The sequence below is a fragment of the Cercospora beticola genome, chromosome 3 (genome assembly GCF_033473495.1).
Source record: "Cercospora beticola chromosome 3, complete sequence".
NCBI lineage: Eukaryota > Fungi > Ascomycota > Dothideomycetes > Mycosphaerellales > Mycosphaerellaceae > Cercospora > Cercospora beticola.
The window spans coordinates 3568682-3586250 of record NC_088937.1 but is presented as its reverse complement, the minus strand read 5'-3'; the positions used below and the strand labels follow the sequence as shown (position 1 = coordinate 3586250).

Below are 17569 nucleotides of genomic sequence, written 5' to 3'. Positions count from 1 at the left end.
AGTCGAAGGTCTTGGAATGCCGAGTCTTGAATGTGGGCGCCACGCGAGCTGCCGTGGCGTTGTGGAGCACGTTTGGTAGGCGAATAACGCAATTGAGGCGCGAATGGGTGACGTTCGGTGTTCGTTCCGCGGAACAATGGAGTTATTGACTATGCCAACGCTTGGTCAACTGGAGAAGATGAAGTGCTTGTCGCAGGGGTGACGTTGATAAACGAGCGGATTGCATCCAGCGTGAGCTTAAGGGTCCTCTCCGAGATGTTTCGGACTTCCAAGATGCCTCACCCGCATGATGGTTTATGTATGGTAGATCTTGCGATATTGAACCCAGGCTTGGAACATGACTGAGCGAGTGCGAGGCAGAGTTCCGGCTTCCAAGTCGCCAACACTATGGGATTACTTTGGTTCAAACGGCAGTCCGTAGCAATTGTTCGAAACATCTTCGTCGCAGATGTGCTTTTGTAAATGTGATTCTTCAATAAGTGTTTCGTGGGCGGCCATATCGGAACCGACGCGGCATAATACATGTGCGTCTCACGTGTTGAGGGCGGAACCGTGCAGCGGAGTCTTGCACAAGACTAGGACGTAGGCCAATGCTTCCAGAAGGCCACACCTAAGCAATCGACAAGACAAAGAGAATCCCTGGGAGAGATGTCGTCTCCATAGAGTAGAGTAGCGGCGCTTGACACTTCTTCCGGTCACGTGGGATGCGGAACAAATAGGCTGAACATTTGTTCGGGTATCGACCAGCTCTGTGGTGACTGATCTGCAGCTCCCCGCCTTACTCCTCTTCTCGCACGGTAACGGCGTACGGCATAGGACAGACAGTGTAGGTGCTCTTGAATCCTCAGCTGGTCAACTACTGTCTGCTCAGCATTGCGTGCAAGTCTTGAAGTGACAATGTTCACATACGTTTCCAAAGCATCGCGCCTTGCCATACGCGGTCATAGCAAGGATTTTGTAAGAAGCTTCAGTGCATCGGGTCGAAGTTATGGAGGGACGAGCGACCTGTCTGTGGCAGACCGATTGAGCATGAAAGGCAAGACGGTCCTCGTCACAGGTGGTGGCCGTGGCATTGGATTTGCCGTCTGCAAGGCTGTCGCCCAAATGGGTGCCAACGTCGCGATAATTGACACTCTAGAAAAACCGGTGGATGAGTTTTCAGGGCTCGAAGAAAGCTTCGGCAGCAAAACGATGTATCAGCAAGCCGATGTGACAAAGCAAGACTCTCTTGAAGCAGCGTTCCGCAACGTCGTTGATAATCTTGGCGAAATCCATGGCTGTGTGCCAGCAGCAGGGATAGCCATAGACAAACCGTTCTTCGATCACCAGTGGGAAGAGTGCCAGCGAGTCCTAGCGGTAAACACGCTCGGAACCTTTTGGACGGCCAAGCTTGCGAGCCAGCATATGGCCCAGCATAAAAAAGGCGGATCCATAGTGATGATCGCTAGCATTGCTGCACAGGGAGTCAGGGTTCCTCTTCAGAATATCTCGATCTACAACATGTCGAAGGCTGCCGTCAAAGGCCTGGCCGGACCTCTTGCTGTTGAGATGGGTCCACACAAGATTCGTGTCAACACGATCAGCCCGGGTATCATTCTGTCGCCCATGACGAGTGCTCTGAAGACGCAATATCCAAAGCTGTTGAATATGTTCGAACATGCAGCACCTGCAGATCGGATAGGAGTTCCAGAGGTAAGCCGACGGGGTGGGTGCCTTATTGATTCCAGCTCACAGTTGCATCCAGGACCTTACGCCAGCTGTTGTTTATCTTCTCAGCGATGCCGCGTCGTTCACGACTGGCACCGACATCGTCATTTCTGGTGGTATCCACGCTGGAACCTCGATGGCATGGACGGAGCGATCGCTGGGGTAAGCTCGTAAGCTCTTGTCACTTGCCCGAAATAGCAACGAGATCCAGGCTTGTGGCCGGTGTCTCAGTCACCGTTCTTGTCCTACGGTAGCACAATTCCAGTGTCCCTTTCGATTTTGACGTGCCTCTGTATTGCTTTTACAAGAACGCCTGGGTGGGCACACGCCTCTCATATGCGGCATTGGAGCGTGACAGAGACCAGCAAAAACATCTGAAGCATCTGTTATGCGAAGTAAGTATACAGACGTGGATCATGAGATGTCGAACTGGTGGATGTTCAGAGTGCAGTAGAGCAGGACGCGATCAGAGGGTGAGCTGTCCCACAAATTTCGTGCTGAGTCATTCCGAGATCGGGACGACCTTGGGTTCAACAACAACAACACAGCTGTTGTATCCTTCTAGAGCACAGACAAAGCTCCGTGTACATACTTTGAGTAGCCGCAAATGCGCAAGGCCAATCTCGAGGACAACATGGTGTATGTGGCTGCTTCGCACTTCATACTCTGACATGCCGCCAAACCCGAGCATGAAGCAATTCGCTGGAAAGACGACCCAGCTCACAGTCCATCCTCACTTTACAATACGGAGAATCACGATAGCAGCACATCAAATGAGTCAGGAGTCTAAGAATTGGGACGTTGAAGTGGAGTCTCAGACCCCGATATCCGCTCTGTTGCAGGAAAGAAGACGCCGAGGACGGCAGAGAGGTCGTCCTCTCGGATGCTGACTATTCCTTTGCTAGCCACGAGCCTTCCTATAGCTAATTGTACAGTAATACATGCTGCAAAGATCAGCCTTTCGATGATTCATCCTCAAGAACCCTCCAAAATCCCGACGACACACAAGCTACCATTTACTTCTCATCCACGCAAATATATCCCTTCGTCGCAGTACCACAAACAACGTTGTTCGGATCAATACCATCCTGCTTAGCGCAACAGTTCTGGAATTTTGAAGGTGCATTTCGCGCCCACTTGACAGGGTCCCAAATGCAAGCTGGACCTTCCGTGTTGTCGAAGTTTGCGCCTTCAAATTTTCCGCAGCAAGTGCTGGTTGCGTCGATGCCAAATTGGTCGAGCGGGTCGACGGCGTTGCAAGAGCAAGTCGAATCTGAGACTGCCTTGGGGCGTTGACCGGAGGGACAGTCTGGCTTTTCGGGGAAGATGGTTGGTTCGTCGTGGTGGTCGTGTGGCTGTGGAAGGGCGGCGACGGAGACCAGGAGGCTTTGGGTTGTTGTTAGGAAATCCAATGTTTGCAAGTTGGGCATGATTGATACTTACAGCGCCAGGGCTCCGGTGATGCCTGTGAGTTGCATGGTGAATAATTGGTTGTAACGAGCGTGGTTGAGTTGGTTTTCTCGGAAGGAAAAGTGATGGCAGAACTTATTGCGAAGAGGCGCTATCAAGCAGTATATCTGCTCACACCGTGAACTTCAGTGGCCCAGCAAGCTATGATTTATCCCATGGCAACCGGACAGGAGACCCGACATTTCTTCCTTGACCACGACTGCATCCGAAACAACTGACAGTGAGACATGTCATCTTCGTGTTCTGGATGCTCATACCATGGCAGTCATGTTCCGTACAGTAACTGCCGCATGGCAGAATGTCCTTCGATATACCGGAGTGAGGACGAAAGAAGGGTCATCCTCGGAACATACCTGACAACTTCATCGAGCTAGCAGCTTACCCATTGAAGCATCAAGCTAACCGATAGCAGTAAGACAAGACTGTTTCTGGAAGTCCCCTCCCCAATGTCTCACTCCAAGCGTTCTTGGGCATTCCGACTACCTGGAAGAACATAAATTGCTTCCTGTGATAAGAAGGCCTGTACAACCTCGTATTCGATGAATGATCTATACTAAATGCTTACCCGACAGAACCGTGATGTGCAGGCTTCTAGTGCAACGACAATTTGGCCTGGAACTGTTTCAGTCGAGGTCTGGATTCCTCAGATGAAGGTGACTGAAGAGTCGAATGTATATAGCAGCAATGGGAACGAAAAGTCACATGCCTAGTATCCCATCTTTCGATCCTTTGTCTTGAGAAACACACGCTCCTTTGAAGTTCATACACTCTTTCAAACAACCCAACAAGAAAATGCAATTCTCACTCTTCATTTACAGCCTCACGGCTCTTTCTCTCGGCGCGTAAGTGATCAACTCATCCAGCTTTCATAGCCAACCGAGCTAACCTTCACCAGCCTCGCCGTTCCCACACAAGACCCAAAGACCAAGGACTTGATAAAAGATAAGAACACGACTTGCTTCAAGGACCTGGACGCAGTCAACGCTGGAACAGGCGATGACACGGCTACTGCGGCCGCATGCGATAGCGCAATGGCTGAATGTGGCGCCGGCCTCGACTACATCGGATACGCATATACCAACTCTGGCTCTCTGACCGTACAGTGTCCCTTCTTGTGCTCCACGAGGCGATGGCTGACTGGGGATCATCAGTGTTCATATGACCCGAAGACTTGCAAGCATGCTCAGAAGCATATTGAGAATATCTGTAAAAAGGAATACGACATGTAAGTCTTTTGAAGCAGGTGATGCGATGAGCCTGGGTCGCTGACGCTGACTGTCTGTAGGGTTGGATACACTTCGCACAATCTCATTACTCCTGATCCCAAGGAGGGAGGGGAAGAAAGCAACTGATCCGCTTGTATGAGAGCTTGTTGGACCGTGGAAAACACGTGGAAACGTGCAATTTAATAGACGGATCCATCTTGTCCGGTTGTATATTGTCTCTGTCATCGAATGCGGCCTTTGAATACTGTGCTTGAGCAATACAATGAGAAGTCTGCTAAGAAGGAGACTTTGGCTGTCCGAGTTTAGCTTTGGTAGCGTCCGTGGAGACGGATTCGTGCAAGAGTGTATGCTGTATCCGAGCGAGCTAGTCCTCTGTCGACAAAGTGTTTCGATCCTGTGGCAAGTCTGCCGTTCTTGAGACGAGGGGAATCACCAGCTGTACACTCATATTTCGTATGGATACAAGCGGTTCCAAGCACGTTGGCGCCCATGGCTGCGTGCATGGCGCTCTCTGCGGTTTCGACTGGACAGACATGGCTCTTCCGGTCTGAACGGATCCCACGTGGCCTGCCATGTGTCGATTGAATCTGAGCCAGTCTGTCTCTGAAAGGACCCTTCGTGCTGCGACTGATCTTCTGGGCAGGTTTAGAACGGATGGGTCGGTTCGGCAATGGCTAGACTCGCGGTACAAAGGCATGGTGAGACGTATCGATCCTGCTCAAGTATCGACTGATGTGAGACAGCGAGTTCCAGGATCATCAAAGAGAGTTTTGAATTGAATAGTTCTGACGATGTCTGCCCTACCTGAACCGCATGAGCTAGTTGTGTGCACTATACTTCTGATGAAGCTGGGCCTCATTGAAGCGTCCTTCGGTCAAAGTCACGCTCAGTCGACTTTGTGAGCTTCATAACGAGTGGTTTGACGATTTGAGGCCTCGCACACCTCGCACGAATTTTCAGGACTCTGGGTCGCTGAGGATTTTTTGCTCCGGAGACTTGGTCATGGATGAAGTTGTCGGGACTTGCTTCGTGCCAGGGAAGCGCAACAGAGCGAGAAGACATCGCGATTGGGCAATTATTGAGAAGTTCCTACACCCGCAAAGTCGTGGAGTTGTGCTGCAGAGTTGTTGTCAGGCGTGATTGTGATTGTGAAGAGATGTCCTTCCCAGAACTGAACCTCAACCCTCGTGCCAAGCCAGCCATGATGCATCGTTGTTGCCTGAGGCCAAAACCGTCACCAAAATCGACACATTCTTCAAGGAGCTGCTCCTCCAAACTTCAGCCAGCGTCTGGAGCATAGCAACAGCTACCTAATTGCAGTGTCCCAAATGCGGACACCGCGTCACAGTCACATTACCTTCGACGCTTGAAGCGCGTCTCCATGCTCCCGAAGCAGACCAAGCGGAGGATGCGAATACGGTGCATAGCCACCACAATGCAGCCTAGATCAGCGTGAGTCAACATTGACACAAGACACTCTACTGAGTAAGGTGGCCAGCGCTTTGCAATTGTGTATTTCTTACAATACGGTGCCAGAAATGCCTACTGATCAACAGACTCACAACACCTCATCTCGAATCTGCCATAGCCAATGGCGCCCACCTCACGTCTTCTCGCTCTTCCAGCTGAGCTGCGACAAGAAATACTCATTCACGTCTTAGCATGGCCATCTACCGATATCGAAAGTACCCATCTCTCACAAGCCGTAGATCAGAACTTGCACTGCGGTGTTTGTCGTCTTGGATTCCGCAAAGATCGATACACCGGCAGCAAAGACTCAAACGATGTTGTACTTCATCGTCCCGCTTTCCCCACACCTCGCTCGATTGCCATCCTTCAAACATGCCGCCAGATCTATTTTGAAGCCATGGACCTCATCTACAACAAAACACTTTTTCTCATCACAAATCAACACACATCGAGACAAAAGTCTGGGATCTACTATAACCTCTGGAGTTTTCCCGGCATCCCTTGGAAACCCTTGGGATCAACGGCGGATTGCCGAAATCTCCTAAACCGCGTCAGGAACGTGCAAATCGAGGAATCCATAGGCTGTGGAGCGCAGGGGCGTGCGGCGGCGGGTCAAATGAGGCTACTGAGAGACTTGATTGGGAAGCTCGGCTCGCCCGAGTTGTCGCTGCGCTTGCTCATGCACTTTGAAACATGCCGAGAGTTGGGACCCATATCAAATCGGTCCTGCGAAGAGCTGGCTTATGCATTGAAGGGTATCAATCGTGCTGGCTGTCGGCCGACAATCACGATGCTGCAGAGGTTCAGGAGTTTTCGCCCAGGAGATGGTGTTGAGCAAGACGCGAGGTCTGTGGAGATGGTGAAATGGGCCTTCGAGGCTGCCGGCGTGCCCTTCATTCTTGTCGACAAATGATGGATGATCTCATGAGAGTGTCGACGGCAGATTACGTCTGCGTGGCCTGAGGTGCGCTCAAGCATACTGCGAGGTAAACCATAAGCTGCGACAGACGAAAGAGGGCGTTTGCACTTCCGTCTCAATCACATGTCATCGGCATCTCTTTGTTCCGTTGACGCGAACACCCTGTTCCAAGCTGCCGGGATTCTTGGTTGCTGCGTCATCATTCGGCATCCGCGGGGCTCAGCAGTGAGCATTTGACCATCTTCAACCTGCAGTGGCGTAAACTATTCTTTCCTGTCTTCGCATAATAAATACCTAATCTCACCTCATCACGAAAACCATCTCGCCAGTCCCCAACAGCATGGCAGATTTCGCCCCTCCTCCAGGCCCTCCGCCACCAAAAGTGCCAGAAGTGAGTTCATACAATCCAAAGCCGACTGAACAGGCAGAGATCGCTAACAGTACAACCCCAGGGCTGGAAAGCAATCTGGAACACCCAATACAACGAATGGTTCTACGTCAACACCCACACCAAACAATCCCAATGGGAGAAACCCACCGAACCCGTCTACCCTCCACCTTCGGGCTCTGCACCCCCACTAGCAGACGGTCCCCCAGCATACGATCACTCCTCGAGTCAAAACGTCGGACCCGAAAAAGGTGGCCAGTTAGGAACCAATAATCCTTATAACAACAATGCCGGTAACACTTCCAACATGACCGAAGACGAACGTCTCGCGCGACAATTACAAGAAGAAGAGAATGCGCGGAATAATGGACCAAGAGCCGGTGCAGCAGATGGCTATTATCAAGGTGCTCCACAATCACAAGTCGGACAACCTTATGGTTCACCTTATGGCTCTTCGAGTAGTCCATTACCCGATCAAGAACAGAACCGTGGGAAGAAATCCGGTGGCCTCCTAGGGAAAATCACATCGAAACTCTCTGGAGGAGCGAAACCTCATCAGTCACCATACGGCGGTGGTGGGTATCCTCAGCAAGGTTATGGAGGATATCCTCAGCAAGGTTATGGCGGGTATCCGCAACAAGGCTATGGAGGTTATCCTCAGCAGCAAATGATGGGCGGAGGAATGTATGGACGGCCGCCGCCTAGACGTGGAGGCGGAGGGATGGGAATGGCGGGTGGAGCTGCGTTGGGTGCGGGAGCGGGTCTACTCGGTGGTGCGATGTTGATGAATGCTATGGATAATGATGAGCAGGATGCGTATCAGGATGGATTTGAGGATGGAGCGGATTTTGGAGGGGATGATGGTGGTGGTGGAGAGTAAGCGGAATGAGAAAAATGATGTTCGGATGAGTTGATTTGAGCACACGAGTCTTTTTGTGAAGCGTCTTCTTCCTGTGTTTTTTTTTGTAATGTATACTGGTACATGCACACCATCGAGATAACACTGTTTCAATAAATCTGTCTTCTGCTACTGCTTAATGTCAACTTCGTCGACCCATCTGCTTACTTCATGATTGCTTCCACAACCATCCCAGCACCTCCATAGCAACCCTCTCAGGCTGATCCACCATCAGCAAGTGTCCCGCTTCAGGCACAACCACAAATTCCTCCAATCTTCCTCCCTGTCTCAACATGTCACCCAACTTTTCCATTTTCTCCCTCGGAATCCACTGATCCTGCTCTCCCCAGAGAATCTTCACTGGACATCGCACATTCTTGTAAAGGTCGCCGTCCTGCATCTCAGCGACATCCTGATCATTCGCTTGAGCAATCTGTCGGACAAAAGACGATTGCGGTTCCGAAGGAGAAGTGTCCTTTGTATCGGACGATGTGGAAGAGCTTGAAGTTGGCAGCCAGGGCGCTGCCAACTTGTCCTCCCACCCACCGCCTCTCAGTTTCTCCGAATCGTGACATGCACTTTCTATTGTAGCTCGGAGCATGGCTTCGAAAGTGTGAGGTGGTAGATTCTGGAAAACTTCTGGTTGAGAGCGAACGAGTTTGTAGAAGCCGTCGCCCCGCGGTAGGACGCAATTGGTGTCCATCAGCAGTAGGCTTTGAAATTCGCAGTCGAGAAGGAGGTGCGCGCGAAGCACGATTGATCCAGCAATATCGTGTGCGATCATGTGAGGCCTGGAGTTGGAGCTCTTGCCGTCGAGATGAAGGTGGTCGAGGAGAGCGTTGAGTGCTTCGGCTTGAAAGCGGACTGAGGTATCTCCTTTGAACAAGGCGTCCTTTGAATCATTTTCTTATACTTGGTAGGCCTGAGATTTGCCGTAGCCGGGCATGTCGTATAGAAGAATTTGTGATGACCAGATACCTACTGCAGCGAAGATGGCCCCAGCTACATGCGATAGTGCTGTAAGCACGAGCCCAAATAAAAAGGGAGGGCTGACAGAGGCGAAGGACATGCCCAGAGCGAGTAATAACAAATTATTCGTGCATATCGCCCTCGCACAATCAACTTGATCCGATGGCTCTTGTCGCCACAATGGCCGCAGCAAAGGTAGGATGCGGCAAGTTGCTATAATGAATCCGGCCCAAATTCCAGGTTGCACCTCGCACAACAAGCTATGTGTGACGAGCCGGTGAGCGCTCCAGCTGACAGCAAAAGCAGCAGTTGCTATGAGTGCGGTGTATATGACCGGCGTAAAGCTCCTTCGCAGTGGCGTCTCCGAGCGCAATTGGCTCCGATTTGTGACGGGAAGCAACGGCTGAGACTCGAGAGCCCGCGCCACGTCTGGCTCGTTTTCAAGTCTCGCCGACGATATTCCTGAGGGTGTCTCGGTGACTAAAGCATTCGTCCCAAGCGGGCTGACATTATGATCCGGCTCGTCTGCAGAAATGCTAGGCTCGATGCTAGTCGCGACCTCTCCAGTCGCTCCCGAACATAGATTTCTTGTGCGGCACTCGGCCAGTCCTTTCGTGGTTCGCCAGAGCGGTAATGTGACCGTGTAAGTCAGTATCAAAAACAGCACCAGATTGTCCATTATCAGCACATAGATGTTGGCCCGCCCAGTTACTGAAGCGAGGAAGCCAAGTCCTAGAGCGAGGAGACAGAGTGCTGAAGCGATGCAAAGGGGAAAGGTGGCGTAAGTCGCTGTCTTCGCCCGGGACATTGCCAGCACGCTCGTCGTGACCATGTTACTCATCATAAGGCCAAGTGTAAAACCGAACGCATATGTCGGCACGGCTCCCATCAGTAGTCCAGCAAGAATAACAGACACCTCAGCCAAGGGTACGCGCTTTGACAATAGGGATGTCCAAGGCTGTAACATCTGGATTGAGGCATTGCCAGCTTCATGAGAACTCCATGCTAGCGCAACTAATGCGGAGGCCAGACAGAGAGTGTCCAGTATGACGGGAGTGCCTCCTCCAGACATGTTTCCCAGGTATAGAGTTGTATGCTCGTCGAAAGGGGCATGCAGTGGAGTTATGCTGGTTCGGAAGAGATGATCTTCAGCATTCGTCGTGGGTTGAGGATAAAAGCTCTAAGAACTTTCGGCCTCGCGAGGTATTTGGCTGCCTGGAGCATTGCGGCACAGAAGCTGCAGGGCAACAGCTCAAGGCTTGGCTAAACTGTGTTGTAGGAATGGTCTCATCGGAGCATATTTGGGTCCATACCAGGCATAGATCGGTGTGCAACATGATACCACTATTCGTTTATCAGTACTCAAAGACACCTTCCACGGCTTTAAAACATGTCAGGAGAAGCTTACCTTCCCGTCGATCAGGTGATACTCGCACAGCGTCACATTGGGAACCACGACGCCGTCCCAGCCACCACTGACTTCCATGTTAGCAAAAATCTCAGCGCGACCGTTCTTGGTGTCGACAGTGGTCGTGAAATCTATCGCTCTCAGTCTGTAGCCAGGATTTGTCGCAGTGCGGGCTTTGACTGCCTGAACAAATTCATCACAAGTAAGAGTCTTGGAGGCGAGCCCTGCAGTCACTTCTGCAATCCAGTATGAGGCTTTTCGTCGATACAGGGGTCCGTCTCGTCCGAAGTTCCGCTTGTTCACGGCTTCAACATCGTCGTGAATGCTCTGTTCGAGCTGCTTGGCGATATCTGCTTCTGACAACGAATCATTTGGAGACGATATACCGGAGTCGCACGAAGCGTTCGAGTCACTTGGACTTGGCAACATGTAGACTGCTGGATCTGAGCCATTGTCAGCGGTGCTCTGAAATGCTGTACGACGAGTCAATGGCGAATGGGCACCTTGTTGCTTGCTGCCAGACTGATGTAAGCGAAGGAAGGTTTGACTTTCGCATCCTACCGAGGCTGATTATCCGGAGGCCAGTACGGCACCAGGTGCCGAATGAAGGTGCTGGCGAAAGGTCTTGGGAGAGCCTTGTGTCTTGTATGAGGCCAAGTTGCAGACAGACATAGATTGGGCGACATCAGGCGGCCTACCTCCTCTGCCTCCACATTTGAATTGTGAGGCGCATGGCGAGGCAAGCCACTGAAAGTCTGGGTCTCTTGGGCGGCGAGCTGAGCTGATTTGGGGAGAAGAGTGGCAGCTGCCAGATGAAGCTGTTCTTGCCGCGACTTTGGCCTACGAAGCTTCCATCGATCGATCTTCCTCCAGCACTCCAACTGCATCCTTTCCGCCAACATGGAACTTGATATGTATGCACGTCTGCGTATTGGCGGCCGCTAGCAGCACTTCAGTTGTCAGGTAAGTGTGGTCGTCCGCTTCCTTCTTGATTCTTGATGCTTCTCCCGCAACGAGGAGCGTGATGATGGAAGGCACTTCATTCTGTTCGCCGCAGACAGGCCGTGATAGCCTGTCCGCAAACACAATTGATTCTTTCATGCTGTCTCTCGTCCCGTCAGATGGGTATATGCAACCGGAGACGACGCCGGAAATCTACAGCCAAGCCATGCGCTTGCTCTTGGATCTCCGGCAACAAGTGCAGCAGACCATGGACGATGCCCTCGTCAATGGTTACATCAGTATTGACGCTGCCGCCACATTGGGTCACGAGATTGCAGGACATTTTACGACGGCCATACGCAAGACTACACTTACAACGACGCTTGTTTCAACAGAGATCAACTCACAGCCCACCGATTTCCATGGCGCGTGGGCCACGGCCAACTTCGCCGCACCAATAGAGCCGCCATCGCTTGAAGGCACAGATATAGTAGCTGCAGTGGCTTCAACACCAGCGCCGCTTGCTAGCATTCCTTCGAGCAATATTTGCAGGGCCGATGTTCTCCCTGCAAAAAGCTCTGCCACGAACAGCGTCACCAGAGTCACGGGAGCGCGGCTCTCCACGACAACTTCAACGCGGAGGAAGCGGATGCCCAAAATCCAGGGTGCATATCCCTGCACGCCCTGCAACAGGGTGTACGATCGCTTTGGGGACTTGACCAAACATGCCGCCGTTCACGAACCTGGGAAGCGGACAAGCTATCGATGTCATCTCTGTGGTAAGGGCTTTGCCTACCCTGAAGACCTCCGACGGCATTCCTCACGACCCAATTCTGCATGCCAGACGCTCCCTTCGACGCCGAGCACCTTATCTCCGACGGAGGTCGCCAATCTGACCATGGTAGACCACGGCTACTTTCCACCTGTGGAAGAATATCAAGCGAGGACTTCGAAGCCAAGATGCGCGCCAGCTCCTCTGCTGCCTACGCCAGGAACGCACGATAGCGACTTGCCCATCTTTGGAACCGATACCCTGGCGACTATACCAGACATGAGCGAGCCGATGCCTCTGCAGACATGTTCATGTCCAATCTCAGATGCGTGCATACTGGAAACACTGGCACTGCTGCAAGGCTCGCTCAGCCTGCTGCGGCAAGCTTGCCTGTTACAGGATTTTGTGGACGCGAGACTATCAGCACTTCTTGCCGAGCCATGTCAACTCAAGACATGCATCATCGACCTTTTGCCAGACCTCGACAGTTTTGAAACTCCAAAAACTGGATCCGAGACTTCTGTGCTCTTGAGACGCGACTCGTTCCTCCCGACTCCGGAAAATTCGGATATTTGCTCTTTCGTCAGACAGCGCCTCAACGACTTGCTACTGGATCCCGTCGACGCCTTTGCGCCTATTCAGCACTGTCTACACGCACTCCTCACGATGTTTGGATTCGAGAGTGTGGAATTTCGCGCTCATCTACGCCACCTCAAGGCGACAAAAGCAGACGACGAAATCGATCTCATGTGCCAGGCATATGACCATTTGGCACGTTCGACTCTCAAAGTCTACAGCTCACAGCTTGACGAGAAAGTCGATACTCTTCAGTCGGCGATAGAAGGAGTTGCAGCGCAAATCAACATGGGGAATGAGATCAAAAGTGCTTCGACTGGCGAGATTGTGGAATTCGTGGCAGCTGAGAAGCGCTTCTCGTTCACGACTGCGAAGCTGATATCTATCCCGGGCAATGATGCTTGCGCATGAGCATACTTCGTTCAAAATCTGGTATGCGAGACGTTGATGGCGCCATCCACTTGGTCTCGTGAACATATCTTCTTACCAGTAAGCACTTTCTACATACGATTGCGCAAAAGACCACGGCTGCGACTTAATGGCAATGTCGGCTACGAGAAAGGCAAGTCTTACAGCACTTCGCAGCCAGCCAGCAAGCCAGGTTCCATTTCAACTGGGACCATAAATCTATTGCGCATTCGACGCCGGACTTCGAGGGGCACATCGTCCTCCACCTGGCGAGGACCACTATTGACATCTTGCACAATCGAGGTATTGATGAGGCAAGGGCCTCTGTATGGGTGCGCCTACGCAATCGCTTATGGTCTGTCCCTATGGAAAGTCGAGCCTGCTCCGCCGCTATCATGTTCATACTATGTCGGCCGAGAGCCACGCCGCTTGTGCTCATCCAACATGATGTTCGAGCAGGGGTTTGCCTAAAGTTCAGAGTTGAAATGGGGAGTGCTCCGGGCCCAGACGACTCGGATCCTGTAGAGATAGAGGGACTGCGCCAATTTCCACAGGGGCTGTCATACCAACGCTCAAAAGGGGATCTGCATTGGCGTTTCTGGCTGCTTGCGAGCTTGCCTTGCCGCCTTCCCCTGGTATTGGCTTCGGCCTGGGTGGTTAGATTAGTGAACGTACAGTACAAGAACATATTCAAATGGCCATAAAGCACCATTGATGAGTTGGATTCATACAGCTCGGAGTTCCTCGCTAGCCACTATTGCTCTAGGTGAAAGGCCTTGGTATGCGGCAGTAATGTGGACCATGGCCCTGTGTGGACTGCCGACCTTGCGGCCAATTGCTCGTCTAACATTCTTCAGTCGTGTCTCCGAGTATGGCAATTCGGCGAACGCGACCGGGCGTTGTCTCGTCGATTGTGTACTCGAAGATTCCTTCTGCTAATGATGTCGTTCGCCGATCGTGCGTCGCTGCTGGCCCATCGAATCGCACCCAGAACGAACCCAGCGCGAGACATGGTCGTCGTGGTTCATAAGGCGTCCATTGCCTCTTTTCAATCGCCTCCACGCCCCCTTCCTCTTGGCCCACCACGACCACGTCCTCGCCCGCGATCCCCACGACCTCCACCCTGTCCTCCCCTCTGTCCACCACCTCTCCCACCGCGCTGTGACTGCTGATTCGCCTGCTGGTCCTTGACCAAATCTACCACCTCATCCGGCACGCGCAAATATTTGATCTGTAAGTCCAATCATCAGCATTTCACTCCTCGTTCCAAAGCACTTTTCACGAAAGTGTAGGATAGCTGTCGCAAACGCACATTATTCCCGCGCACATAACACTCTGGTAACCGAAAGAATTTGTCTCCGTCTGGACTCGTTTGCACGACCTCTTTCAATGTGATGTTCATGTATGTGTCGCAGCTGACGAGGTGGCCGTTGAGTGTTTCGCCGGTTTTGAGCTCGACGAGCATTGGGTGGCCTTGCGCCGCGGTGAGGAGGCCGAGGGGGAGCTGGGGTTTGTAGTTGTTAGTGCCTGCTTTGTGAGCTGCAGTTCGAGGTTTTGAGTGGTGCTGGCCTTACCATTTCGTGGGATGTTGGCGTGGTGTTGTTGTGGAGAGAATCGCGATGCTGTCACCAGTGCTGAAGATGTGGTTGCTTGAGGTTTGGGTCGGATATGTTGTAGCCGGGTGGTCGGATAAGTTGATCAGTTCGGATAATTTAAGCGAGTGTCAAAAGTTGCAGTCTCAATTGGCCTCAGGCTTCAGCCACGTCCAAGTGCGATCATGTCTACCGACTCTACAGCATTCTGAACAGTCTACTGTATGATGTGACCTATCAGTGATTCTCCATGATCCGGCGACCCGATACGGGATCGGTGCCAGGAGGATGGCAGGCGAAAAACGAAAAACGCCTTGACCCATTGCTCACTCACCGGACTGCGCCTCCTCAGGCAGCAGGATTACAATCACGCGAACAGCTGTTCAAGTTCTTCTGTGCTCCACCGACACCACCTGGTCGTTTTAGCCATTTGGACTACTCGCTCGGCCGCCAGGCACTTCATCGTTTGAACACACGACTTCAAGGTGGGAATGTGAGCGCAACCACCGAGCATCAGCGGCAGCGATGCGCTCGGTCTGGTTCTTCCTTGTTCAGCTTGCGGCGGCGCTACCGATTCAGCCGCACAGTATGCCAATAGTATCACGAACCATTCGCGACGTGGAGATACTCGAGTCTGGTGAGTCTGCCTAATGCTTTCCATTGCGCTAAGGCACACACTTATGAACCATTGCGCCTACAGATTTAGAAAATGCCTCGACGAGGTTCGCCTTCACTCCAGGCTACAAGGATGCACGGGTTCAGCTTACGACGTCTCCCTTGGTAAGTGCTGCACACTCGCGTCACAAGGACTTCCTTGATCCAATGCTCCGTCCAGACCAGTTTCATTTCTGACTCCGCTCCTCTCCTCGGGACTAACGCTCGCTTCAGGTCGTCGAGCTCAATGTCCACCGCGCCACCGACCTCCTCGCCACCAACATCACCATCAATGACCAGCAATTGGACGTGAAATGGAACACGGCCGTAGCTGACGGGACTTTCTTCGCGACCGTGTCTTCGCCCTCGACTCAGATCCTGACCATTCCGGATGAGCGTGGAAGTCCCCACTTCGTTGACGTATCGTTGTCTGGTTATATTCCAGTAGACGACACCCAACGACCACTCCGCGAACCAGCAGACACACAGCATCTCAGCCTGCTTGTACTGTCCGTGGATGAGTTCGCTACGTCACACTTTGAGCTGGACATCGTCTCGCAACCGACTGCTTCCGAACGGCGACTGCGGAAGCTCTACCGGGTCACTGACATGCAATCAGCTGTGTCAGAACGCAAGGTCCAACTCCTGTCGGTGGATACGGTCCTCGATGCAGACCCATTTGCGGACCAGCATGGACAAGAGCATGTAGACGAGCTCGATATCGAGGCTGAAATTGAGTCTCTTCTCCAACTTGAGGCACAAGCCAGCGCACTTTCAACTCAGATTGCTGCCAAGAAGCACGGAATCTCAAAGTGTCTCAAAGATCACCGACAGAATGTCCCACTCGGGCAGCTACTTCACGAGTGTGATGGCGTCGTCTGTGCGGCGAAGGTCATTGCACAACGCATTTGTGACAAGATGGGAGTAGAGACGGCCTCGAACTTCGACTACGTACAAGTGCAAGATCCGAGCGCACAGCCACTCATCCATCTCGATGAAGAGAACCGGGAAGAAGCCGCAGAGATGGCCACTCCCAAACCTATGAGTGTCAAGTCTGCAACTCTGGCTGCAACCGGGCATATTAACCTGCACTCAAGCGGTGCAGCCGTTCGACAATCCATGGAGATCATTTACCCTCAAAGCATGCTCTATCGCGTTCTTGGCGTGATTGCTTGTGCATGCGGCTTGACAGCACTGTACAGTTTCATAAGACGGAAGTGCATGTCTGCCCGGCGAAAGGTTGACCAGTTGGCAGAGCGGGAGGAGAGACGCAACGCGAGGGCGTATCGACGTGCTGCTCGCCGCGCTGACATACGCAAGAGGTGGGAGGCATTTCTTCGCAGCGTCAATTGCTTCAGCATGCAGAATGAAGAGCCCAGAATGGAAGGCTACGAGGAGAAGCGGGCACTGATCCTCCAAGACGCTTTCATGGAACAAGAAATCGAGGCAGCCGAGAAGGGCGAGGTCATGGAAGCCGAAATCCGTGAGCTGAGACACGCTCACGACATCGTTTCCAGCCTTGTGCGCGTAGACGAACACAGATACGACTTGGCGGCGATTCACGGCCCGCCGCGACCGCGAATACCACGTCCGGCGCGGAGGTCGAGAGCCAGCACCACTACTTTGCCTTCATATCATTCCGAGGTCCTTCCCGATTACAGCTCACGGGTATCTGCCGTGTCTACGACCATTGCGAGTAGTGGCAACAGTCTCGACGGCACGATAGACTTCTCCACAACAGCCAGCTCTGGAGAAGGGGAGGAGGTTTTCACAGCTACCGAAGCTGCTAGCACTCCACGATCGTCCAGTGTGGACGGAAGCACAGGCACTCGACGCTCACGCATGACCGAGTTCAGCTCGATTATCGAAATTTCGCCGCGTGCTAGCGAGGAGACGCTTCGGACTTGTCAGCGCTCTTCCATGGCGTGGAGCCGGCGGTCTTGGGATACTAACGACCTTTAAACGTTTTGATGTCTTCTTTTGAGCGAGTTTCTAATGTTGTTATCGTAAGTGATGGAACCACGGAAAGCGGACCACCGCATGGCTGACTCCATTTTCATTGTTGCATTCGTGGCGCTACTTAACATGGGCGTGGGAATGAGGATCTCGCAAAGTGCACGCGATCGTGTAGACAGTACTAGAAACCAGAGGCAATTACATCTCAGCCGCC

At 52.4% G+C, this 17569-nt stretch overlaps 10 protein-coding genes across 10 annotated transcripts; 6 read left to right on the top strand and 4 right to left on the bottom strand.

Moving 5' to 3' along the window:
- Window positions 1-1029: 1029 nt before the first annotated feature.
- RHO25_005405 (uncharacterized protein) lies at window positions 1030-1873 on the top strand (the record flags this gene model as incomplete). Its single annotated transcript, XM_023596308.1, has 2 exons — window positions 1030-1692; window positions 1745-1873. 2 exons carry the CDS (start codon window positions 1030-1032, stop codon window positions 1871-1873), a joined length of 792 nt encoding a protein of 263 aa, XP_023457637.1.
- Window positions 1874-2723: 850 nt separating this feature from the next.
- Window positions 2724-3185, bottom strand: RHO25_005404 (uncharacterized protein; the record flags this gene model as incomplete). The annotated part of the gene is made up of 2 exons (XM_065602640.1): window positions 2724-3093; window positions 3151-3185. The coding sequence occupies 2 exons, from the start codon at window positions 3183-3185 to the stop codon at window positions 2724-2726; spliced, it is 405 nt and encodes a 134-aa protein (XP_065458712.1).
- Window positions 3186-3969: 784 nt separating this feature from the next.
- Window positions 3970-4529, top strand: RHO25_005403 (uncharacterized protein; the record flags this gene model as incomplete). Its single annotated transcript, XM_023596307.1, has 3 exons — window positions 3970-4019; window positions 4073-4402; window positions 4463-4529. 3 exons carry the CDS (start codon window positions 3970-3972, stop codon window positions 4527-4529), a joined length of 447 nt encoding a protein of 148 aa, XP_023457636.1.
- A 1465-nt stretch (window positions 4530-5994) lies between these two features.
- RHO25_005402 (uncharacterized protein) lies at window positions 5995-6786 on the top strand (the record flags this gene model as incomplete). Its single annotated transcript, XM_023596306.2, has 1 exon — window positions 5995-6786. The coding sequence occupies one exon, from the start codon at window positions 5995-5997 to the stop codon at window positions 6784-6786; it is 792 nt and encodes a 263-aa protein (XP_023457631.1).
- Window positions 6787-7132: 346 nt separating this feature from the next.
- Window positions 7133-8060, top strand: RHO25_005401 (uncharacterized protein; the record flags this gene model as incomplete). The annotated part of the gene is made up of 2 exons (XM_023596305.2): window positions 7133-7183; window positions 7245-8060. The coding sequence occupies 2 exons, from the start codon at window positions 7133-7135 to the stop codon at window positions 8058-8060; spliced, it is 867 nt and encodes a 288-aa protein (XP_023457630.1).
- A 187-nt stretch (window positions 8061-8247) lies between these two features.
- On the bottom strand, window positions 8248-8679 carry RHO25_005400 (uncharacterized protein; the record flags this gene model as incomplete). The annotated part of the gene is made up of 1 exon (XM_023596304.2): window positions 8248-8679. The coding sequence occupies one exon, from the start codon at window positions 8677-8679 to the stop codon at window positions 8248-8250; it is 432 nt and encodes a 143-aa protein (XP_023457633.2).
- A 1655-nt stretch (window positions 8680-10334) lies between these two features.
- RHO25_005399 (uncharacterized protein) lies at window positions 10335-10884 on the bottom strand (the record flags this gene model as incomplete). Its single annotated transcript, XM_023596303.2, has 2 exons — window positions 10335-10391; window positions 10456-10884. 2 exons carry the CDS (start codon window positions 10882-10884, stop codon window positions 10335-10337), a joined length of 486 nt encoding a protein of 161 aa, XP_023457632.1.
- A 670-nt stretch (window positions 10885-11554) lies between these two features.
- On the top strand, window positions 11555-13156 carry RHO25_005398 (uncharacterized protein; the record flags this gene model as incomplete). The annotated part of the gene is made up of 1 exon (XM_023596302.2): window positions 11555-13156. The coding sequence occupies one exon, from the start codon at window positions 11555-11557 to the stop codon at window positions 13154-13156; it is 1602 nt and encodes a 533-aa protein (XP_023457462.2).
- A 1045-nt stretch (window positions 13157-14201) lies between these two features.
- RHO25_005397 (uncharacterized protein) lies at window positions 14202-14730 on the bottom strand (the record flags this gene model as incomplete). Its single annotated transcript, XM_023596301.2, has 3 exons — window positions 14202-14384; window positions 14466-14657; window positions 14728-14730. The coding sequence occupies 3 exons, from the start codon at window positions 14728-14730 to the stop codon at window positions 14202-14204; spliced, it is 378 nt and encodes a 125-aa protein (XP_023457460.1).
- Window positions 14731-15270: 540 nt separating this feature from the next.
- Window positions 15271-17361, top strand: RHO25_005396 (uncharacterized protein; the record flags this gene model as incomplete). The annotated part of the gene is made up of 3 exons (XM_023596299.2): window positions 15271-15382; window positions 15446-15525; window positions 15634-17361. The coding sequence occupies 3 exons, from the start codon at window positions 15271-15273 to the stop codon at window positions 17359-17361; spliced, it is 1920 nt and encodes a 639-aa protein (XP_023457871.1).
- Window positions 17362-17569: the final 208 nt, after the last annotated feature.